Source organism: Lissotriton vulgaris, chromosome 7, assembly GCF_964263255.1.
Source record: "Lissotriton vulgaris chromosome 7, aLisVul1.2, whole genome shotgun sequence".
NCBI lineage: Eukaryota > Metazoa > Chordata > Amphibia > Caudata > Salamandridae > Lissotriton > Lissotriton vulgaris.
This window is the reverse complement of record NC_141695.1, coordinates 685,824,402-685,850,426: the sequence shown is the minus strand read 5'-3', so window position 1 is coordinate 685,850,426 and position 26,025 is coordinate 685,824,402. Positions and strand designations below refer to the sequence as shown.

The 26,025-nt window shown below is 46.5% G+C and overlaps 1 protein-coding gene across 1 annotated transcript in view; it reads right to left on the bottom strand.

Annotated features, from left to right (window-relative positions):
• RHBDL3 (rhomboid like 3) overlaps nucleotides 1–26,025 on the bottom strand; it is a 607,196-nt gene that overhangs the window by 128,992 nt on the left and 452,179 nt on the right. Inside the window, exon 6 of the mRNA XM_086930901.1 lies at nucleotides 19,402–19,514. Coding sequence (XP_086787027.1) covers nucleotides 19,402–19,514 — 113 coding nt within the window. The remainder of the gene's footprint in view (nucleotides 1–19,401; nucleotides 19,515–26,025) is intronic.

Here is a 26,025-nt window from a genome sequence, read left to right as displayed (position 1 = left end):
GGTGGTGATGAACAGAGTGTCTGAATTAAGCAGACCACTCGTACCCAGTCCAAAGATCAGGGCTTGATCCATCACCATTTTTTAGCTCACTGCACCATCCCAGCTCAGAACCTGGCTACATGCAAATTAGTCTGTTCCTGTCCCAGTGCATGATGGGAACAGGGCAAACCAAACTACCAAGCCAATTCTTATACTGGGAAGGAAACAAGCTTCCGGGGACCGGTTTCTGGCATTTTAGCCGTCGTCGGCCCGGCTTGTTTGAATCCTGATGGTGCAGTGAGCAAGGGACTCATGTCTGAGTATACCCTGCCCCACCTGTAGTGGCCAAAAACGATTCAGAAAAGGGGGTGGTGATGAACAGAGTGTCTGAATTAAGCAGACCACTCGTACCCAGTCCAAAGATCAGGGCTTGATCCATCACCATTTTTTAGCTCACTGCATCATCCCAGCTCAGAACCTGGCTACATGCAAATTAGTCTGTTCCTGTCCCAGTGCATGATGGGAACAGGGCAAACCAAATTACCAAGCCAATTCTTATACTGGGAAGGAAACAAGCTTCCGGGGACCGGTTTCTGGCATTTCAGCCGTCGTCGGCCCGGCTTGCTTGAATCCTGATGGTGCAGTGAGCAAGGGACTCATGTCTGAGTATACCCTGCCACACCTGTAGTGGCCAAAAACGATTCAGAAAGGGGGGTGGTGATGAACAGAGTGTCTGAATTAAGCAGACCACTTTTATCCAGTCCAAAGATCAGGGCTTGATCCATCACCATTTTTTATACCTGGTTACATGCAAATTAGTCTGTTCCTGTCCCAGTGCATGATGGGAACAGGGCAAACCAAACTACCAAGCCAATTCTTTTACTGGGAAAGAAACAAGCTTCCGGGGACCGGTGTCTGGCATTTCAGCCGTCGTCGGCCCAGCTTGCTTGAATCCTGATGGTGCAGTGAGCAAGGGACTCATGTCTTAGTATCCCCTGCCACACCTGTAGTGGCAAAAAACGATTCAGAAAAGGGGGTGGTGATGAACAGAGCGTCTGAATTAAGCAGACCACTCTTACCCAGTCCAAAGATCAGGGCTTGATCCATCACCATTTTTTAGCTCACTGCACCATGCCAGCTCAGAACCTGGCTACAAGCAAATTAGTCTGTTCCTGTCCCAGTGCATGATGGGAACAGGGCAAACCAAACTACCAAGCCAATTCTTATACTGGGAAGGAAACAAGAATTGAATTTGAATTTAAAATATTTATTAAGCGCAACATTCACTAGCAGTTTCTTGGCGCTGTGGAGGGCAGGGTGACAATGGGGAAGCGTGACTACCATACCGGACGACTGGTGGACCTAAAGAAAAGTGAGAGCATATCACAGAGGAAAGGCCTGTTTGAAAAGAAAAGTTTTGAGGTCTTTCCGAAAAGGAAGGTAGTGTGTTGCCAGTCTTAGGTGGTCCGGTAAAGAGTTCCAAAAGGTGGGTGCCAGCGTGGAAAAGTTCGACCCGCCCCACTTCTTGCGCTTAAAGCGGGGGACCACCAACAAGGACTGAGACGAAGAGCGAAGCTCTCGAGTGGGGATATACTCCCTAATCATAGAAGAAATGAAGGCGGGAGCCAAGCCCCGCCGTGAGTGGAAAACCATGCAACCCAACTTAAACAAGGCCCTCTCTTTGACGGGCAACCAATGAAGTGCTTTTAGAAGAGGAGTGCAGTGATGCGAACGGGAAAGGCCATGAATAAGTCGGGCTGCCTGGTTTTGAACCAGCTGGAGTTTCCGTAGGCTATACGCTGGAATGCCGTTGTACAGGGCATTCGCGTAGTCCAGCCGGGAGACAACAAGAGCGGACATAATCAACTTGAGTGCCGGAAAAGAAAAAAAACGGGAAACAGTGCGAATAGTGCGAAGTGTGAGAAAGCAAGAAGAAACCACATGACTGACTTGTGAGTGAAGAGTGAGTTGATTATTGAGCGTGACACCTAATGTCTTGACTGAGGCAGAAGGGGAAGGAGGGGGCCCAAAAGAAGAAGGCCAGAATAGAGAATTCCAGGGACTGGAGCAACCACCCGTGAGGACCAACTCGGTCTTGTCCGGGTTCAACTTTAGGTGGTTGTGATTCATCCAGTCCCTGATGAAAACCATAACTGACTGAAAATTAGAAATAGAATGAGAAGAAGAGGAAAGATTGAAGATAAGCTGGAGGTCATCCGCATAATTAAAAACGGTGACCTCCAGCTGCTGAAGAGCAAAAATCAAAGGACAGATGTAGAGATTAAACAAGAGAGGGGAAAGAGAAGAGCCCTGAGGAACACCACAAGTGACAGGTAATGAGGTAGCCGAAAAGTCTCCCAGCCGGACCGCCTGGGTGCGATCCCTTAAAAAGGAGGAGAGCCAGACCAAGGCCGAGCCCCCGATTCCCGCCGCTCCGACACGGGACAACAAGATGGAATGGTCCACCGTGTCGAAGGCGGCGGAGAGATCGAGGAGCACCAGGGCCTGATGATGGTTTTGGTCTGCTCCCTCCCTAAGGTTGTTAAGGACCGACACCACAACGGACTCCGTGGAGTGTCTTGGTCGGAATCCTGCTTGTCGGGGCGCTAAGGCGCCGTTCTCCTCAATGAAGGAGCTGAAAATCGTTGTTACATACCGCTCCAGCACCTTGCCCAGGTAGGGCAGCAACGAGATTGGACGATAATTGGCTGGAGCGGAAGGGTCAGCCCCCGTTTTCTTGAGGATCGGCACTATAGTGGCAGATTTTAGGGAAGGAGTCACCACCCCTTGAGTCAAGGAATTGTTAAGAAAAGTAAGAGGGGGCAAGGGACAAACAGTATAAATGTGTTTGAGGATGCGGGCTGGACAGACGTCCGTCGGAGAGCCCGTTTTAACTTTTGGGAGAATGGCCAGAAACGCATCCTCAGTGAGCGGAGGAATGGAAGTGAGGGAAGACCGGGCAATAGGGGGGGAAGGATCAACGAAGGCCGGGGAAGGAGGAGGAATATTTAGTTTAATGTTGGTTATTTTATCCAAAAAATAAGAATTAAGGGAATCACATAAATGTTGAGTAGGCAGGGGTTTGAGAGATGCCCTGTCCGAGTAGGCCAGGTCATGAACTATGGAGAAAATCTCTCTGGGTTTGTTTTCTGCCACCAAAATTTTGGCGGAAAAATAAGCAGTCTTTACATCGAGTATAGCTCTCTTATACTCTCCCAGGAGGATGGTGTATCTAACTTTCAATGTAGGACAGTATTCCCTTCTCCACAGCCTCTCTGCTCGCCTAAGAGCAAGCTTCTTCTCCTTTAACTCTTCGTTAAACCAGCGATTGGATTCGTTGGGACGTCTAGTTGATATCCGACGTAGGGGAGCTACCAAGTCGCATCCCCTGGCAAGCCAGGTGTTAAGGATGGCGGCTTGGGATGAAGAGGAGAGGCCTGTCAGCTTAGGCGAGGAGTCCAGTAGGGAGGATGACAAAGACTGGAGGTCAGCACGACCCCAGTTACGTGCCCAGGTGTTTTTGGCTAATGGAACTTTCGCCGCTGACCTGTAATGGAGGGAAAAGGCAACTAAAAAGTGATCCGACCACGGACAAGGGGAAACAGAAATGGATGAAATAGAACAATTGAGGGACCAGACCTGGTCCAACACGTGACCATGTTTGTGTGTAGGAACTTGGACGTGGGAGACCAAGTTCAAGGCCAAAAGAAGTTCAGAGAACTGTTTAGAAGAAGTACATTCTTGAGCGTCAGTGGGCCAGTAATTAAAGTCCCCAAGTACAAGGACCGAGGCATGGTTGACCACTAAGGTGGCCAACAGATCCTGTATGGAGGGCAAAAATAAAGGTGACAGCTGGGGCGGACGATATACCAATAGACAGGTAAGAGGGGGAGATAAAGTAGGAAAAGAAACTACAAGATGATCTGTGGGAATAATCGGGGGTGATGGGAGTAGTTGCATGTTAAGGTCAGACCGGGCAATAATAGCCACTCCACCCCCCGCTTTGCCAGCCGGACGATCTGAGCGTAGGGCAACATAGGATGGAGGAAGGGTAGCCAATAGAGAGGGCAGGGACGATTCGCTAAACCAGGTCTCGGTCAGAAATAATATATCTGGCTTCTGTACCTCAAGCAGGACAAACAGGTCCTGGCAGTGCCTAACCGCCGACCTCGTATTAAGTAAAAAAATGGATAAAGGGCGGAATGGCGAGGCATTAAGGCCGGGAGGCAGCTGGGTCGAGCAACGAATAGAAGGGGCCAAGTGGGCAGGGACTGGCTCGTGAGTAGAGGGACTAAGACCAAGAGATTCAATATCAGCAATAGTGGCATCCGCCAAAGGCCACTGGCCCTGTAATGCCACAAGATCATTGGCAGAATAGATGAATCGGCGGGCATAAGGACGTGCCCCTAGCCCCGTCTGGCCGCGGACGGGCGCAGACGGGCTTGCCTTAGGCGCGCCTTCGGCGCGCCACCGGCGCGCCCGCTGCGCTCGTCCGCTGCGCTTCCAGAAACACATTGCCAATTATAGTCTTTCCCACGCGAGCACTGGACCGCTAACTCCGGCCAGGCTCGTGGGACACCCCTCCCCAAGATGGCGGCTCGCCCTCTCCTCTCGGCCCCGAGAGACCGGCTGGAATTCACGAGGGAGGGCAATGGAGGAGCAGGGGTGTTAGTGGGACCCTGCACAACAAAAAGCAGGTTAGTGCACTTTAAAATTACAATTTCGGTAAAATCGCCGTTTTTTTTTAAGAAAGTCCAGTGGAGTAAAATCACACACTCCCACCACGTAGCAGCTCTCCAACACAGTGACCGGGACCCTCCAAACCGACCCCAGGCGCTGCCACTAGCCTGAGAATCAGCTCGGAGCCCCTGGTCAGTTGGTCCAATTGAAGTCTTTCCCACGCGAGCACTGGACCGCTAACTCCGGCCAGGCTCGTGGGACACCCTTCAAGCTTCCGGGGAACGGTTTCTGGCATTTCATCCGTCGTCGGCCCGGCTTGCTTGAATCCTGATGGTGCAGTGAGCAAGGGACTCATGTCTGAGTATACCCTGCCACACCAGTAGAGGCCAAAAACGATTCAGAAAAGGGGGTGGTGATGAACAGAGTGTCTGAATTAAGCAGACCACTCTTACCCAGTCCAAAGATCAGGGCTTGATCCATCACCATTTTTTAGCTCACTGCACCATCCCAGCTCAGAACCTGGCTACATGCAAATTAGTCTGTTCCTGTCCCAGTGCATGATGGGAACAGGGCAAACCAAACTACCAAGCCAATTCTTATACTGGGAAGGAAACAAGCTTCCGGGGACCGGTTTCTGGCATTTTAGCCGTCGTCGGCCCGGCTTGCTTGAATCCTGATGGTGCAGTGAGCAAGGGACTCATGTCTGAGTATACCCTGCCACACCTGTAGTGGCCAAAAACGATTCAGAAAAGGGGGTGGTGATGAACAGAGTGTCTGAATTAAGCAGATCACTCGTACCCAGTCCAAAGATCAGGGCTTGATCCATCACCATTTTTTAGCTCACTGCACCATCCCAGCTCAGAACCTGGCTACATGCAAATTAGTCTGTTCCTGTCCCAGTGCATGATGGGAACAGGGCAAACCAAACTACCAAGCCAATTCTTATACTGGGAAGGAAACAAGCTTCCGGGGACCGGTTTCTGGCATTTTAGCCGTCGTCGGCCCGGCTTGTTTGAATCCTGATGGTGCAGTGAGCAAGGGACTCATGTCTGAGTATACCCTGCCCCACCTGTAGTGGCCAAAAACGATTCAGAAAAGGGGGTGGTGATGAACAGAGTGTCTGAATTAAGCAGACCACTCGTACCCAGTCCAAAGATCAGGGCTTGATCCATCACCATTTTTTAGCTCACTGCATCATCCCAGCTCAGAACCTGGCTACATGCAAATTAGTCTGTTCCTGTCCCAGTGCATGATGGGAACAGGGCAAACCAAATTACCAAGCCAATTCTTATACTGGGAAGGAAACAAGCTTCCGGGGACCGGTTTCTGGCATTTCAGCCGTCGTCGGCCCGGCTTGCTTGAATCCTGATGGTGCAGTGAGCAAGGGACTCATGTCTGAGTATACCCTGCCACACCTGTAGTGGCCAAAAACGATTCAGAAAGGGGGGTGGTGATGAACAGAGTGTCTGAATTAAGCAGACCACTTTTATCCAGTCCAAAGATCAGGGCTTGATCCATCACCATTTTTTATACCTGGTTACATGCAAATTAGTCTGTTCCTGTCCCAGTGCATGATGGGAACAGGGCAAACCAAACTACCAAGCCAATTCTTTTACTGGGAAAGAAACAAGCTTCCGGGGACCGGTGTCTGGCATTTCAGCCGTCGTCGGCCCAGCTTGCTTGAATCCTGATGGTGCAGTGAGCAAGGGACTCATGTCTTAGTATCCCCTGCCACACCTGTAGTGGCCAAAAACGATTCAGAAAAGGGGGTGGTGATGAACAGAGCGTCTGAATTAAGCAGACCACTCTTACCCAGTCCAAAGATCAGGGCTTGATCCATCACCATTTTTTAGCTCACTGCACCATCCCAGCTCAGAACCTGGCTACATGCAAATTAGTCTGTTCCTGTCCCAGTGCATGATGGGAACAGGGCAAACCAAACTACCAAGCCAATTCTTATACTGGGAAGGAAACAAGCTTCCGGGGACCGGTTTCTGGCATTTTAGCCGTCGTCGGCCCGGCTTGTTTGAATCCTGATGGTGCAGTGAGCAAGGGACTCATGTCTGAGTATACCCTGCCCCACCTGTAGTGGCCAAAAACGATTCAGAAAAGGGGGTGGTGATGAACAGAGTGTCTGAATTAAGCAGACCACTCGTACCCAGTCCAAAGATCAGGGCTTGATCCATCACCATTTTTTAGCTCACTGCATCATCCCAGCTCAGAACCTGGCTACATGCAAATTAGTCTGTTCCTGTCCCAGTGCATGATGGGAACAGGGCAAACCAAATTACCAAGCCAATTCTTATACTGGGAAGGAAACAAGCTTCCGGGGACCGGTTTCTGGCATTTCAGCCGTCGTCGGCCCGGCTTGCTTGAATCCTGATGGTGCAGTGAGCAAGGGACTCATGTCTGAGTATACCCTGCCACACCTGTAGTGGCCAAAAACGATTCAGAAAGGGGGGTGGTGATGAACAGAGTGTCTGAATTAAGCAGACCACTTTTATCCAGTCCAAAGATCAGGGCTTGATCCATCACCATTTTTTATACCTGGTTACATGCAAATTAGTCTGTTCCTGTCCCAGTGCATGATGGGAACAGGGCAAACCAAACTACCAAGCCAATTCTTTTACTGGGAAAGAAACAAGCTTCCGGGGACCGGTGTCTGGCATTTCAGCCGTCGTCGGCCCAGCTTGCTTGAATCCTGATGGTGCAGTGAGCAAGGGACTCATGTCTTAGTATCCCCTGCCACACCTGTAGTGGCCAAAAACGATTCAGAAAAGGGGGTGGTGATGAACAGAGCGTCTGAATTAAGCAGACCACTCTTACCCAGTCCAAAGATCAGGGCTTGATCCATCACCATTTTTTAGCTCACTGCACCATGCCAGCTCAGAACCTGGCTACAAGCAAATTAGTCTGTTCCTGTCCCAGTGCATGATGGGAACAGGGCAAACCAAACTACCAAGCCAATTCTTATACTGGGAAGGAAACAAGCTTCCGGGGAACGGTTTCTGGCATTTCATCCGTCGTCGGCCCGGCTTGCTTGAATCCTGATGGTGCAGTGAGCAAGGGACTCATGTCTGAGTATACCCTGCCACACCAGTAGAGGCCAAAAACGATTCAGAAAAGGGGGTGGTGATGAACAGAGTGTCTGAATTAAGCAGACCACTCTTACCCAGTCCAAAGATCAGGGCTTGATCCATCACCATTTTTTAGCTCACTGCACCATCCCAGCTCAGAACCTGGCTACATGCAAATTAGTCTGTTCCTGTCCCAGTGCATGATGGGAACAGGGCAAACCAAACTACCAAGCCAATTCTTATACTGGGAAGGAAACAAGCTTCCGGGGACCGGTTTCTGGCATTTCAGCCGTCGTCGGCCCGGCTTGCTTGAATCCTGATGGTGCAGTGAGCAAGGGACTCATGTCTGAGTATACCCTGCCACACCTGTAGTGGCCAAAAACGATTCAGAAAAGGGGGTGGTGATGAACAGAGTGTCTGAATTAAGCAGACCACTCTTACCCAGTCCAAAGATCAGGGCTTGATCCATCACCATTTTTTTAGCTCACTTCACCATCCCAGCTCAGAACCTGGCTACATGCAAATTAGTCTGTTCCTGTCCCAGTGCATGATGGGAACAGGGCAAACCAAACTACCAAGCCAATTCTTATACTGGGAAGGAAACAAGCTTCCGGGGACCGGTTTCTGGCATTTCAGCCGTCGTCGGCCCGGCTTGTTTGAATCCTGATGGTGCAGTGAGCAAGGGACTCATGTCTGAGTATACCCTGCCACACCTGTAGTGGCCAAAAACGATTCAGAAAAGGGGGTGGTGATGAACAGAGTGTCTGAATTAAGCAGACCACTCTTACCCAGTCCAAAGATCAGGGCTTGATCCATCACCATTTTTTAGCTCACTGCACCATCCCAGCTCAGAACCTGGCTACATGCAAATTAGTCTGTTCCTGTCCCAGTGCATGATGGGAACCGGGCAAACCAAACTACCAAGCAACAACAGGGACAGCCTCTCAGTGCTTAGAAGTGTCCGTTTGGTGGCGCAGTGGTCGTCTGCTATGTGCGCTTGTGCTAGGATGCTTTCCCTTTCAACCCAAAGCTGGTGCAGTTCGTCACATTGTGCTGAACTTCAGTATTTCCACGATAACCATCAGGAGCTAGCTCATTCCATGTACTCACTGAAGTCGATCTCAACAACACAGTGACCTGGAAGTAAATTCCTGCAGCTTTTCCAGTTTGTCCGTAGTTTTCAGAAAATAGCGAGTGGCGGAATTCAGTTCCATGTATGATGTTGCATGGGAGACTTTGTTTGAACCCAGGCGCCATATGGGGCTTCACGGAGTACTGACAGCACAGAATTAGACAGAGAAGCTGTTCTGAGGAGTGCAAGACTCGCAGCACGGGTACAAAAAAACAAAATAAAAGAGTGTCGCGAATTAACAAATTAGACAGTAGCGCTTGTGAAAAGCACATCGCTCTAACAAACAAGGACGGTCCATCCTCTAACTCCTAAAGGGAATAATATGTATATACAACCACTGCAATGCATCCTTCCAGCAAGGAGAATGAGGTAACAATGACAGAAAACCGCACGCACAAAAAAAAAAGGGGCGGAAACAGCTACTGTATCCCTCCCCTCCAGGACCCTGTGACCGGCCTCGTGGTTGCCATAGCAATGTTTCAGGAAATCGGCTTGTGACACCGGAAGTCAGGTCACAGAGTCCTCAAAAGGAGGGAGTATAGCGGACAAATCATCCAAACAGGGGCATTGTCCAATGACAGGCCTCCATTTCGCAAGGCCGGCCAATAGCAGAAGGGGCGTGGTTTCATGCCCCTTCTTGCTTACAAGAACTCTCACCTGCAACAGCGCATGCGCTGCAACGCAGGCTTCGACCTAAAAACGACATAGAGAAAAATTATTTTGTTCACTGCTCTCAGCAACACTAACAGTTCTCTTTACAAACCAGAGGTGCAGCTTTCAATGGTGCAGTAGATGCAGTGGAACCAAGGCTAGTAGGGTTGAGGGGCCCATTTTACCCCGATTATTGTTAATATTTTCAGCAGTTTTGGATCCCATCTTTCTTGCTTGCACACACCCATGGCACTTTTGCCACACCTCCTGGTGCAAACTTCAGTTTATGCTGAGGACTTTGTCTTGTATCTATAAACTACCATCTGGGTTATGTGTTATCAAACAGATAAATACATGTATATTTGTTAGACTATGGTACACACGAGAGAACTGTAAAATGTGTTCCTTTCTCAGTCACTCGTAGTTTTCCTCTCTGCGCTCCCTCCTTACCCATAACTAATTGCACTTGGACAACATTACCTCTTTCAAACCCCTTGTGGTTGTGAAAAATTTTTTGTCTGATATTGTTCCAACGTTAAGAACAAGCATTTACAATGCAATAGGTCTCGCAATGACATTATTTTGAGCTATTGACATTGTAAATTACTTTTTTCTTTTTTTTCTGTAAAATATAAAAGGCATTTGTTATTGACAATTAACATTGCAAATGACAATGCCTTTTATTTTTGTTTTTAAAACATAAGTAAAAGGCATTGGTATTTAATGCCAATAGCTTAAACTCGCATAACTCCGAGACCTATTGCATTACAAATGCTATTTTGTTGAGCTGTTGGGGTCTGGCGCAGTCTTACCGCAGCCGAATCTTCACTTTGCATATTGCTGGAAGAATTAGCCCCCCCCCTGAAATTTATATTAGACCCCCCCACCCCCCCGAAATTGGACTCTAGTTGCACCTCTGCCCTTAGCCAGTATTTTGAGTATCTGCCATTTAGTGCAGTATTATACCTCTATTTGTACTTTGTACTCTTTTATAACATACACACGTCACTTTTTTCCTCTTGTAACGTATCGTTTGCCACCTCTTGTATTCTGTTTGCTCTTGATACATGCACAATTGTCACCATTGCCTTATGTAACGTAACGTTTGCTCTTGTAACATGCGGACTTGTGATTTTTCCTCATGTTTCACTACTGTTCCTATCGTGAAGCGCTCGGACAACTTCGGATGAAGTCTGCGCTATATAAAAACGCATAAAATAAATAAATAAATAAAATACCCTCTCTGCCACCTCCCTCCAGAAACCTTCCCTTTTAACCCCAGGCTACGGTTCATATCCCAGGACGTCCCAGGGATACAATAGGATACTCCCTGACCCCAGTGTTTTAGGCCGATTAGTGCAGTTCCAAATACCTTCACATGTCCACCATTGCTCGCAGTACCCACTCTCCTACCAATAGTTTGAGTACCAGTTCCCCGTCCGTCTACAGCCCAAAATACCTTTGGTGGAGCTTGCAGAAGCCGGTGCAGTCCTGGGATTTGCTCACTCAGGGCGGCGCTCAGCAACAGGTTGTGCACCAGCGGCCGCCGCGGCTCCGGGGGGGGCTGTCATGGCGGCTAGAGGCTACCAGGGTTGTGACTCAGGAGCGTGGCACGCGCAGGGCGAACTAGTTTTTCAGTTACTACTACTGCGGTGTGCAGCTCTATAAGGGATTACATTTACTGCCCCGGGTGTACAAGGGGAAAGAAATCTGCCACCCTTATAGCATGCGAATCGGACGAGCACGAGTCCCTGCCAAACTCTGGAGATTCAACTAGAGTTGTAGCCTGAACATGGAGATCTTTGTATTGTCTTCAGCCTCTGTTGCCGTGACCGGACGGCTCTCCCGCAAGTAAGGAAGGAGGGCGGAGGGGTTCTGAAGAGGAAGAAAGCCCAACTATAGGAGGGGAGAGTGTTGGAGGAGGGGCGTATAGTTTTGAGGAGAATGTAGTTAGCAACTGGGTAAACAATAGGGGAAGGTGCTGTGTAGCCATATTGGGATTATTGTCACTTGTTTGTGCGAGAGTAAGAGTTGTTGAAATTTGGGTGAAGACTTGCCGTGTCCTTGCCTGCTATTTTGAACATAACGATGGCCACTCCACACCCCTCTTACTGAGTTGAAGGCGGTGATCACACAGTTCTGCTGACACTTCAATCGTCCGTGGCGCGAAAGAAATACATATGACGATCGTGTTTTTACCTCTCGACCCACTCCCGGAGCGCGATGACCCCTGGTCTACAAAAGTACGAGGACGTTGGCATTGCTCCCCCCCCCCCCCCCAGTCCCTTGCCAGGAGGCACTTGGCTGTCAATCACAACACACGCATAAAAAATAAAGATGCAAGTTTGTAACTGGAATCTACACGTTATACAAGCTTAAACTAAACCAGCCTGACCCTCGAGTTTCTTCAAGTTCCCGCCTGGTCCGCCGCGCTGCCTGCGACGACCCGGAAGCGGTTGGGCAGCCGGCCAATCGCAGCGCGGCCCCAACCGGAAGTCCCGCCCCCATCGCGGCGCGAGAGAAAAGCCACTGTCCGAGGAGCCCCGAGGGCTCCTGATCGAGTCCCGGTCCCGAGATGGGGGACCGGGTGAAGAGCGGCCGGGCGCATGGGGAAGGCGGGGCTCTCATGTGGTGAGAGAGCCCCGCAAAGCGCTACCGCCGCCCGGGAGCCAGAACCGCTGCCGAGCACCGCCAGAACAGGTGAGTGTGTTGAGGGAGAGGAGGGGTGAGTGGGGGTGGGGTGAGTGGGGGTGGGGTGTGCGCGTGTGTCTGTTGTAGTGTGTCTGTGCGTGCGTGTGTCTGTGCGTGCGTGTGTCTGTCTGCGCGTGTGTCTGTTTAAGGGGGGGTGCGTGTGTGTGTGTATGCAGTGTGCGTATGTGCGCATGCGTGCGTGAGCCTTTCTTTAAGGGGGTGCGTGTGTGTGTATGCAGTGTGTGTATGTACGCATGCGTGCGGGAGCCTTTCTGTGCATGGGAATATCAGGCACGGCGACGCGACGTGCGCGCTCACGAGCTACAATCTCCAGGAGGACAAGCTCGTCACAGTCTGCAGTCCACATTCCCCGGAAAGTGACAACATTAGTTGTCTCCCTAGACAGCAAAGCTTCGCTTTGCTTTCGTCTAGGCGAGACCTAAAAAGGGGTAATGTCCTATAGCCTAGAAGCCTATTTGTGTCTTGTGGGAAGCAGCTCAGCTCCATAAAGGCGTAGTCAAAGATAGGGCTCTCCCAAGCTCTTCATCAATTATTTCGATTTGGGATTCAGAACTACAGGAGTACTAGTTAATATGCTTATAAATACTTTGTGGAATACGTTCCACAAAAAGTAAACTTTGCATTATCTGCATCGAGCTTAGCAATGGCATTTAGGCATACAGTAAACATCATGTGTTTAGTGGGAGCAGACACAAATGAAGTTTAAAGACTCCACTATTTGTGTCTTTTCCTTATTAGAAGCAGACAAACAAAAATAATGTAAATTATGCACTATTTGTATTGTGTGTTTTGTGAGGGAGTATGTAACCAAAGCTCAGTAAGGGCAGAGGAAAGACTGTAAACACTGCTTTATTTGCACCGTGTGCTTAATGAGGAAAGACAGTGGCCACTGCTCTGTTTGCAGCATGTACGTAGTACGGGCAGGCTAAAGTCAGTAAACAGTGCTCGGTGAGGGCAAAGCAAAGACTGCAAACAATGCTCTACTTGGATCATTTGCTTAGGGAGGGCAAATACTCCGACTGTTAAGGTGCGCGTTTGGGATGCTTTTGAATGTTGACACAGGAACAGAATAACAATAAGTCTTCAGCATCATATAATCATCGTGAGATTTACATGTAATGGTGAAGTCCTGTCTTTCCAAAACTCATTGGTTGGTTCGGGGTTGTCCGTATGTACACACTTACCCTGTTGCAGCATCTGGGAGGTGAAGCGGTATGACCCCGCCTGTCCTTCGCTATGTACCCCATATACTAACTGAACTTAGGAAAAAGGAACTGGAGACTCACACATCCGTATTTGAAGTGGGCTCTGGTTGCATGCACGATTTCACAGAGGTACAAAAGTAAGAACGCCAGCCACCAAGCGACAGCAGAAGTCTGGGTCGGGTCTCTATTTTGGACGTGCCCCCATTGCCACAGTTGAAGGGTATAATGCCACAAACAAAGGGGCACGTTCTGAAACTGCCGTTATGGAACAGGAATCGACCGAAGGGCACCGCTTTCTATTTCACGCAACTTTGATCGCTGGCCTTACAAGTTCCAAGGAGAGGGGGGCATGCTCTCAACGTGGCCATTCTGGTTCCAAATTGCAAATCGTACTTGCACAGTGTGAATGGGGAGGTGATGCTGCATGGGGCTTGGCGTGTCCCTCGCAGTATGTTCATCTGGGTCCCTGAGATGAAGCCCGACCTACTTGCTGCCTATTCATGTTTTAGTTCAACGCTCTTCAGCCACAGGCCTCTGGTGCATCAGGCATATAAAAAACAAATCGTACTACAAAAGGAGTCAACAATAGATAACAATATAAAGTAGAATGGCCACCATAGATTAAAAAAAACTTGTAAAATCAAAAAAAGAAAAGACATCAACACACAAAAGGGAGATTGAGAGAGCGAGAGAGAAGCTATGGATGATAACGCTGCTAAGGGAGAATCCGTTGTGGGTAGAAAAGTACAGGAATGGAAGGCAGGAGGGAAATTCTCTGCACAAGGGATAGGAATATATGAATGGCCGACTTTGGTACAAATAATAGATCTCAGAATAGGGGATAGAGACACAGAAGGGAAAGGAAGGCTGCACAGACAATTTCGAGTAGAATATTTACTAAAAGGCGGGAGTTAGAATTATGCAACATTCATTCCTATATATGATGCACCAGAGCGAGATCCCAGGTGTTCAACACGCCTTCTTCCTTCGTCCAGTTACGTTGTTCATTGACTACTTCTATTCTAAATTTTACTCTATCCATGTATTTACTTTCTCTTGGGCGAGGAGTGCAACCATGGATATTCAGAATCATTTTCAAGTTTGATTTTTCATACTCAGGCCTTTGTTGCTGCTTGCACTCACCTATGCACAAATGACCCCTCTCACTTATTGACCTGTTTACTCAATCATTCGTTCTCTAACCGATCATCCAGTACCTCATTCAATAATTGGTTCGAGTGACTCATTTATCCATGTACCTTTCTACCCTTCATTTAATAATTCATTTCATCACTCTCACTGACTCAGTTAATATTCACAGGTTCCTTCACTAATTCCATCTCTAATACATTCAATCGCACCCATTAAATGATTAAGGGTGGGTGTAGTTGGCAGAGTACCACTACAGAGAACTCTGCAGAATTTATCAAAAACTCAGTGAATTCCTGTCCGCAACTCCATTCCATTTCACCACAACAATTTATAAAACAGAAACCTCACTAGTAACTTTAATATTACATGCTAAAATGCATATAATCATCTCACAAAAGTGAAAATGAAAACACAGCCAGCAGTGAGAGGTGATGATGTTGATGTCCTCACTAACCTAGGGAGAGAACCAAGCAGATGCCTTGAACACAAAGAGCACATAATGCTGAACGATTGATGGTGGTCCCATCCTCCTAGGAACACCCCAAGCACAGTGTTGGACAAAAAAATACAATCCCAACCAAAGGCCATGCAAAGCATTATGGGACAATATTCTAGGGTGCAGTGAATATTATAGTATCCAATATAAAAACATGCCTCAAAGGGCAGGCTCTCAGGCTCATCTGAGAACTAATACTATAATATTCACAAAACTCTAGACTCTTGCCCCATAATGCTTTGCTGGGCCTTTGGTTAGCATTCGATTTTTGCCCATAACTTTGCTTGGGGTGGTGCTAGGAGGATGGGGCCACCACAATAATTGAGCATGATATGCTCTTTGTGTGCAATGCACCAGCTTGGTCCTCCCCCTAAGTTGGGGAGGGGCCAAAATCATCACCTCTCTCATTAACTGATATTTTCCAAAGCTCACCTTTGTGAATTGGTTACATTCTTTGTAGTATGTAAAGGTACAATTGCTTTATCAATGGAATGTGGGTACAATAGTTCATTCCAGAAATTTTGTATCAACTCTGTTGGCCTGTATTAATAAAAGGTTTAAACAGAAACCTCACATACCTTTAGTAAAAATAAAAAATAATTATCTTTGTATGCTTATAGACATAAAGCCATCTCATGAAAATATAGCAAGCAGTGCCTTTAATTAAACATTAAATAATTATATCTTTACATGCTAAAATGCATATAATCATCTCACCAAAGTGAAAACGAAAAATAGCCAGCAGTGAGAGACATGATGATTTTGGGGTGCTTCCTAACCTAGGGAGAGGACCAAGCAGATGCCTTGAACACAAAGTGCACATCATGTTGAAATGATGTGGTGCTTCTATCCTCCTAGGACCACCCCAAGCACAGTTATGGGAAAAAATACAATCCCAACCAAAGGCCCTGCAAAGCATTATGGGACGATATTCTAGAGTGCAGTGAATAATATAGTATGCAATATCAAAACCTTCCTCAAGGGGCAGGCCCTCTGGCTCAGCTGAGAGCTAATACTATAATATTCACTAAACTCTAAAACATGGGTACTCGCAAACTTTCACTCGGGGCCAACTTTACAGTGTGGTTTGTGGCCGAGGGCCGCACTGGTGGGGGCGGGGTCAGTGGGGGGCGGGGCTAGAGGCGGAAAACATCACTACTGTTTCATAACATTACTAGACAGTGCTGTATTTCCAAAGCAGATGTAACTACAAGGAGCACATTTTTAGAATATGTTTTTATTATCAGACAATAGCAATTATTATTCATTGCAGCTTTTTGTGCCATGCAGTTGCTGTACAATTAATAAAAAAAGATGGAGAGAGATAAACATGGCAGACACCCAGAGAGAGGGGGTTAGGGAACATTGTGAGACAGGTGGGAAGAAAGAGAGATGATGAGAGTCTTGAGAAAAGGCACTGGGTGAAAGAGTCACACATGGGGAAAGTATGGAAGAGACAAATGGAGAAACAGACGAGAGACCATCACATTGCATATTTAAATAGGATCCCGTGCTTACCTCTCGGGGTGTGAAGATCAACCTGCGGGTGGAGCTGGTGTTGCAGGGCAATGGAAATCAAGCTGGTTGTGGAGATAGAGGTAGATGTGGTGATGGAGCTGAACCCAGATAATTGCCGAATTTTACTAACCCAATAGTGTTAAGGGGACAAATTTCCTTGCCTGTACCAGGTCCCATACTATCCATGCTATGCAGTCAGCTGTAATCCTTCATTGGACTCCCATATGCCTCCCTAACCGTGTGTGGTAGTGTGACATTTCAGCTAACTAGACCAAATCTTGGTCTGGCTCTTTTTGTCTTTGGGAATAGGCCTGGGCCTGGAGAATCTGTTCTGGATCTAAGGAGGCACCGGGGGCAGTCCAAAACTTGGCTAGTAATGGGCTGCTTAAGGTACTGTGTGCAAACTCTCATCTCCTGTGCAACACTCTAAGGAAGCCTGGCTGGTCCAGTATGAAAGAGGTCCTCATTGATCATGTGCTGAGTTCTGTAGGTGGGGTTATTTTGTGAAACGTTTGTGCTGTAACTGTGTTCACCCCTGAAGCGTCTAGAAGGAGCACCAGAGGCATCTGGATATTCTTTTATTTTGTATATTTTCATTTTTGTGCACAGTATTTAGCGGTGTGCATCTGAAAGTACTTTTTAAGTAAACCTTGATTTCATGTAATCCAGTACTTTACTGAGTTGCAGCTTCGTTGCCCACATCACCTCCCTGGGTGAGCCTTGAACTGCTCAGCTTTGCTACCGTGAGGGTCAAGGACTAAAGGGATTTATACTTTGAGCTCGGTTTTGAATCCAATGGTAAGGTGGCTTTGAGACAGCAGAGATAAAGTATTCAAATTGTCGCAATTGTAAGTCAATCGATCCCTAATTGGCCTGCCCCACCCACCCAATACACAGAACAAACAGACTGCCTCTAGTTTAGGGTATTTATGCCACTACAGCATCAATCCCCGCACTCTTAGCTCCGTCTACAACACAGAAAGGTTTCAGTTCGGCAACCTCTTTCATTAAAACTAAGATACATAAAATATTACTGCAAAGAATCCTCCACCAAAGAAATACTGGCACAGGTCGCTCATGTTGTTTGCAGACACAACAAATGCATACACAGGGTTTGCAACTGCGATCTCCTAATATTGCAGATCACCCCAGTGAACGGTACGGAGTGAATGAAGATCACAGTGATGAAAGGCCGAGTAGGTCCTGCCACAGCGGTTCAAACCTGTGGTGGCTGCTGGTCACATGCAGATGTGAGCGCTAAGTGCTTCACACAATTGCCAGAGCAAAAAGCTTTTCGGAATATTCTGGAGACTAGAGATTCAACACAATAGGCATCAAATGAAAACCCTCATGGGTTGAATGTGACGAGCAGGGGCATAGCAAACATGATGTAAACAAGGAAATGCCTCCGCCGCCTCCTCTCTTCCCACCGCCCCTAATCCATTTTGGGTAGTAAAAGACAATCATATTGGGATGAAAGAGGACCCTCGCTATCTGGGCAGGGATATTGCGCTACCTGAGCCCCTGTGACGCAGCCCTAAAGACAGCTATGCCTCTTGCGCGAGGATCAATTGATGGATGTGTGCAAGCCAGCTTCATCAGCCGCGCGAGGGGGGGGACAGCAAAGCACACTCACTTCCTGTCAATGGACAGCATCGCCCCAGGGCACAAAAGGGTTTGAAATCAGAGCTTTTGAAAGTCAAAGAACACGGGAGGCGGGTGGACAGACAAACTGCGTGTGCACGACGGGCTGCGGCCTCGGAATGGTTACGTTTTCACTACCTATGCTGTGTACTTCCAGGAAGGAACAGGCATATGGCAAGACCAGGTCCGCGGGCCGCCAATGAAGGCCGGCTGGGCCGCCAGCGGCCCGCGGACCGTACTATGAGTACCCATGCTCTAGAATCTCGCCCCATAATGCTTTGCTGGGCCTTTGGTTGGCATTGTATTTTTGTCCATAACTTTGCTTGGTGTGGTTGGAGGAGGATGGGGCCACCCCCGAATTGTTCAGCATGATATGCTCTTTGTGTTCAAGGCATCCGCTTGCCCTCCTTCTAGGTAAGGGGTGACCCCAAAATCATCACCCCTCTCATTGCCTGATGTTTTTCAAAGTTCACTTAAGAGAATTGGTTATAAGCTTTTGAGCATGTAAAGGTAAAGTGATTTACCAAATGGTTGTGGGTACAGTAGATAACTCCGTTGCATAACTGAGTGGGAAATCTTGCATGAGTTCTGTGTTTTTAAAGAAATGTGTAGTCATCAAATCTCCGCAACCTCCGCTAGCGGAGCAGAATTCATTGCCCAGGCTTATTAATGATTTACTCACCAATTTGCTCACTCATTCATCTCCTCACAATTGATTCATTTTCAAACACATTAAGTCACTAACTTATTGTCTTCCCTACCTACTCATAAACCTTCTCATTCCTTTGCCATTCATTCATCAGGCACTGACTTTATTCACTCTCTCACTCTGAAGATCTTGAACCTGTTCATTTCTTTCCTAACTTGTTATCTCACAGACCAGTGCTCGCTCACCCACTAAGCTGCACACTTACTCGTTCTCTAACTCCAAAGATCCTTCTTAATCATATAATATTTGCTTTGTTATTTAAATCAACAACTTATTCACTTTTTCGAAAACTTACTTCCTCTTCGCTAAGTTAGTGTCTTCTGAAGCAGTTCTAGTAACTCATCGACCAAAAAGGTAACCAGAACAGCCCTTTGCCCCATCAGCGTCAATGAACTCAGCCGATGGACAGGGATGGGTCTACTCCTGCCAATGAGACTTGAATTTACCTGCCAAGACTCCAGCCACGTAGATGATGCCGATCCTCAGTGCGCCGTGCACCATCTCCAGAGGTATGCCAACCAGGAGCTGCAGCACTATGTTCAATCCAAGATGTTCTATCCTGGGATAAGAAATTGAATGTTTACGTTAATCTTTGAAGGCAGCGTCTTTGTGTTGATCTCTGACAGTGGCACAGAAAGGTATGGCTCAGCAGGAAAATAATTTTTGGATTTGAGAAATCAGGTGACCAAAGAGTTCCCTGAAAACTGCAAACATCATAGTTCAGCCAAGCTACTGATGGTGCCCGCTTTATCTCATCTCCTTTCAGTGCTCTAACCTTTACTTCATCTCCATGACCTTGCCACTCACCTTTACCTTGTTAGCCAATACTGTTTGCACCGCTACCTCATTTGCAATTAAATTAACTATTCAAACACATAAGGGTAAGTGTGAGTATTACGGTAAGTGCTGGATGTTATATAAGGGAAACACCTCTTTGGAAGGGAATGCAGTAGCGAAGTTGCAGGGATTTAGTGCATGGGACACTATAGGTCTCTCCTAAACCGGGGACATTCTAGAGGGGAGAGAAATGCCTTTCACCACAATTCAACAAGACTATCATCTTCACCCAACCCAATTCTTAAAAAGCGCTTAACCTCGTAACTACGATATTGCAGACATATAAAATAATAAGCAACAATATGCCAGCTTTGCTGGGCCCCCTCAGGAAGAGATGGCAGTGGGATTTGGATGAGTTTGAGGACATTCATTTGGAGGAGGTACTGATGCACCCACGTGAGGTTGCAATTAGACCTTGTCTGCGCCTCTTACAGTTTAAAATTCTACACAGAGTGTATTATGATCATAACAGACTATACACCATGGGTAGGGCACCCACAGCAACCTGTCTATGCTGCACTGAGGTAGTGGGGTCCTATCTACATACAATATGGGATTGCCCTTCAATTCAGAATTATTGGGCCACTACCATTCAGGAGTTTTCCTGCATACTAGAAACACAATTCCCACTTGACCCGAAATATATATTGTTGTGTATCCCGAATGATGTTGATTTCCGTCACTCCAAATTCCTGTTTAGGCCTGGTGGTAGCCAAGAGGGACATATAGAGGCATTTGGGTGCACCAGAAGCTCCCTCCATGCACGAATGGAGGTGAGGAACGGATCTCTATATAGAGGCTGAAAAGGTGGCATATCGGAGTAGAGAATGCCCCCGTCAAATTGATAAAGTCTGGGATTGGTGGAAGACTTTCTACGGGATTGAAAATACGGAAGGTTGTTCAGGAACGACGATTGGCACACCAGGAATACAGGCTCAGCCGAAATGAGAGATGTATTTCTCTGCTACGTAGATGCTGTTTCGGGTCTGTCTTTTACTCCTTGTTCTTTATGTCTCTGTGCCTGGAAGAGAATGTTACACATTCTACAAATGTTTTTACGGCTTGTATTGTGTATTCACTGGCAATAGTGGCAGCTGTGCAAGACTGTTTTGTTATCATTTTGGTTATTTGTATAAAGCAAAAACAAAAAATACATTTAAAAAACTGAAGAGGAGAACTGTGCCATTCTAGAGTTCACATAAACTTTTTTCACTTCTCATGCAACAACCATCTAAGACACCCTACTTCCAGCCAACGAGAGGATCTTACATACAAATTCAGAACTTGAAATAGAACTAGTGGCATTGGAAGAGGGCTGACCATCACTTGCAACAAATATCTGATGTGCCAGGAGATTGAAAAGCCCCACTACTAGTCCTTCGAATACTTAATAGCTCACTTCCCTTCCTGCCCTAACTCCCCCTTCACCCAAGCCCCTGATATAAAGAAAAACAGGTTTTACCTCAGCATTCCTTGAAGAAATCTTAGATCTACCTCTATTCACCCAATCGGCATCTCAAACAATCCTCTTACTAGATTTCAATCTGTGTGTAGACAGCTAGGCAATAATCAAACAATCAAAGTCCTGTAAAATCTAGACTCAACAAAGTCATAGAAAATGTAGATCCAACTAGTCTTGGGCACCACCCTCAGAACTGGGCACATCCTGAAACTAGCCTTTTCTCATGGACTGTCCACCCAAGCACCAACAGCTATGCTATCCTGTGGTTAAACTATTCCTTGGTTATGTTCATGTGGTTATGAGCTGCACACACCAAAAGGTCAACAATCAAAAGATACCCAAACCTTCTCCCTGCAAACGCTTGAGAAAGGTTCCTACATCCAGATTCCTAGAGGTGAAAAGAGAACCCCCCTCACCCCTCACTGGATGACATTGACACAGGCTCCCTCCTCAAACCCCACCTCAGTTTCCTGAGATACTCAATAGCATGGCATGTCTTAAACTGAAAAATCCCAAATTGGATAATAATTCCTCCAACGGGTGGATGGACACTAGTTTGTCTAACCCTAAAAAGACAAAGCTGGAAGCTGAAATAACAACAGGAGAAAACAGAAGACCCTTAATAGACAAAGAAAAATGCAGTGAGCACATGATAATTTATCATAAGCTAATTCTGTTATACTATGCAATCAGTATCAGCCAAACTGCAAACCAAACTAACAAACTATTCAAAATTTACTGTGAAATGCCTGACCCAAAAGTACTTACGAAGCTTATGACAGAATCCAACCAAATATGCGAAAACCTATTGACCTTCTTTGATAATAAAATCACAAAGATTTGATCCAATATCCAGGAGACTTAGGACACCATCTTTCCTCCCCGAGAGCCCTATTTCTCAAGGACATTTTTTAAGCTGCTTTACCACAAACCATGACAAAGTATCAACGCAGCATATTAAAAGCCTCAAACCTCTCAGAAGATTAACTATTCACACTAGACCCCTATAACTTACGAATCATAAATGCCTCTGTCCAACATGGAAGAGTACCCACTGAACTAAAGAAAGAAAATTCCCTGCTACTGACGAAACACACTGCGGACCCATTGAAGTTATCAAACTACAGACACATCTTGAACTTCACAAGACAGCGTCAAGTTACATCAAATCCAACAATGTGCTGTATGACAGATAATTGAATATTCAGGCTTCAGACCTAGAAGGGGCACGCAACCTGCTAAATCAGACATCAGGGAAGATATCCTGTACTCCCGTGACAAAAGGCAGTCTCAGATTCTCATCCTCTTTCCCCTATTAGCAGCATACAACCGCGTAGACCACTAGGTCTTGCTCCATGAATTAGAAAATGAAGCCAAGATAAATGGGAAAGGATTGAAATGGTGTAATTTGTTCCTCTTAAGACATTAAAAAAAACACACAAAAGAGCAGACCAGGTCTAAAGGCGGCGTGTAACTACAACAGTGACTGTGTGACAATGGTGGTGCATGCGTGAGAAAAAGTTATTGAAGACAAAAACTGTTAGAAACAAAAGGCTAGAGCAATTCCCATCAGCCCACCCTTATGGTGGAGTTTACGTCACGTGGGAATTGCTAGTCATACCATCCCAAATCCGACCATATAGTGCCGGTGCGGGAATGGATGTCAAAAATGTAGTCATGATGTACATCCTAGAGTGATGTGAATGAGAAAAGTGCAGTGCTCAAGTGATAGTGATAGATAAAATTGACTACCCAGACTCTGAAAGACGTTTAAACAGTGGCGCTGAGCAGTACGGTCGACATGTTTCAGCCTATGGGGCATTTGCCCCGGCTTTCTTCAGGACCTTTAACATAGAATAGCTACTGCAACTACATATAGTATGTTAAAGTGGAGAATGACAAGAATGTACTAATAAAAAGTTACATATGTACCAGGAACTTAAATACTTAAATGTCCACTGGAGGGAGAGAAATTTGTCTTCTTCCCAGCTTTGTGTGGGTGACGACCTCACCTCACCCGGCGACCGCTCGGGAGTATGAGGCCCCGCTCTATCCGTCGGTGCCCTCGATTTAGAAACGAGCGGAAGTGGAGCTCCACTTCCGCTCGGGCATTTAAGTATTTAAGTTCCTGGTACATATGTAACTTTTTATTAGTACATTCTTGTCATTCTCCACTTTAACATACTATATGTAGTTGCAGTAGCTATTCTATGTCAAAGGTCCTGAAGAAAGCCGGGGCAAATGCCCCATAGGCTGAAACATGTCGCCCGTACTGCTCAGCGCCACAGGGTATTCTTACTACTTGGCGTGTTTTTAATCCTTGACACATGGACTTCAGTTTAAACGTCTTTCGGAGTCTGGGTAGTCAATTTTATCTATCACTATCACTTGAGCACTGCACTTTTCTCATTCACATCACTCTAGGATGTACATCATGACTACATTTTTGACATCCATTCCCGCACCGGCACTATATGGTCGGATTTGGGATGGTATGACTAGCAATTCCCACGTGACGTAAACTCCACCATAAGGGTGGGCTGATGGGAATCGCTCTAGCCTTTTGTTTCTAACAGTTTTTGTCTTCAATAACTTTTTCTCACGCATGCACCACCATTGTCACACAGTCACTGTTGTAGTTACACACCGCCTTTAGACCTGGTCTGCTCTTTTGTGTGTTTTGTATCTTGATGTAGGGGAACGAGCAGACAGGTTGTAAAATATTCCCCTTGACCCTCCACATACATGTTTTGTTTCCTCTTAAGACATTGTCAAGAAATAGAAATGGGATTCTCCTCCTCAAATCCTAAACCCATCAGCTGTGAAGTCTCCTAAAGATCCCCTTTATGCCCAATACTGTTCAACATTTACATGAGAGCCCCAGCTCAGATGTTCGCCAAATACAAATTTCAATTCCAAATTTCCACAGATGACATTCAGATTCATTTCCAACTGGGTGTTCGATGTAACCAGAGGATAAACATAACACCATGCCTAAAGCATATCTACCGCTGGATGAAGGGCAGCTCCCTCCACTTAAATGGATTTAAAACCAACATCTTAATAACTGGCAAGAGCACAACAAGCAACCTTCCATTTGAATCGACAAGGGAACCACTTGATCTCCCACCCCCCAAAACTTCCAATCAATCAGAGATAAACCTCAGGATCTGGTTTGACAGAGACCTTTCCTGCAAACATTAGATTGCTACAATACTCAAAAGTAACAACAAACATTTCTTGGTGATCAGAAGGGTCTCCTCCCATCTCCAACAATGACACCAAATTGAACTTATCAGTGCACTGATTTTCTCACTCTTGGACTACTGCAACATAGTCTACAAAGGAGCATTTCTAAAGGAACCACAAAAACGTCACATATACAAAAAAAGACAGCCAGAATCTACTGCAGCCTAAAGAAATCCAAGAACATCACACCAGCTCTGAACAATCTTCACTGGCTTCTGGTGGCACTCCTTTTCATGGTGTTCAAATCCCTGAATAGACCAAGCCCAAATTACAGACAAAACATACTATCGTCCTACATTACAAATTGGGTTCTTTGATGAACAAATGCAAAGTTGATTGTTCAACACAGTTTCACACGAAAGTACCATGGTGGTCACCCGATGCTTAATTTGTAAAATAATGAATTCTGATGCTCAAAACTCTGCTCAGAAAACCGCGGCTGATACTGTTAAGTGTCGGTATGCCGAATACCGAGGCTTTGTACACTTCAATCCAATTCATTAATCTTTAATCCACAGCCAGAGACCTCCTTCCCCTTTATCTGACTCTTGCTTGTTCCTATTTTCTCATTTTGAGACGTTTGCTCCTACTTTCTTTTAATCCTTCTTTTTCCTTTGTGTTTTTTACCCTCTCTAGCTCTTGGGAAATGTCTGATGTGGAAAAATAAGTGCTGGTCTCTATACATTTGTGCCGGTGGTTCCAACAGGCACTCACCAACTTAAATTAAGCACTGGTGATAGCACAATTACCGCCTAGGAAGCTCACTGAGCCAAGACCTATGACACCAACAGACCATGGTGTATTCAAGAGAAACTTGAAAAACTGGCTCTTCAAAGAGGCCTAGCCCACCTGTAAGTCATCCATGGACAAACCTTTCCTGTAACGAGCGAACAGAGCTGGCTCCCTTAACATATTGCTCTTACCATCAAAACATCCTTTGCAGCCAGCATTCACAACCCACCAACTGCCAACTCACGAGAAACCCTCCTAATTATTGTTTTTGCTCTACAAAGTGGCAGCATGCCACAATACAGCGATTTACAAATCAAAACAATAAATACATATTCGGCCGCCCCTCTCAATACCCCCATGGAGGAACCACCTCCAATCAACCTCTCTTTCGATAAATTGTTTTCAGGGGGCCTGTGGGCATTGAATTACATTTCATATTCCCACGGCAGAGTGAAGGCTTTCTTCCATTTCCCCTTGCCGAATCAATGAGATTTTTTTGTGTGCTAAGGCTTTACATACAGCAGTCAGTTATAGAGTGCCAACAGCATTTAAATACAAGACTAATGAACATTAGGAATGCCTCGTCTGATTCAGCGGGCTCTTTGAGTCAACTGGCTATGGGGCAGATCTCCCGCTGTGCTACTGTGCTCGTTTTTCTAATTTTTTTTGCGGAATAATGGCAGGTTGTGGAACGATGATGATCCTCTGGTGGAGAACAAACGTGATATCTTACCCCTGGGGAAATAACGACCCAGAAGAGCGCAGCCACAATATGAACAAGCTAGCAAAT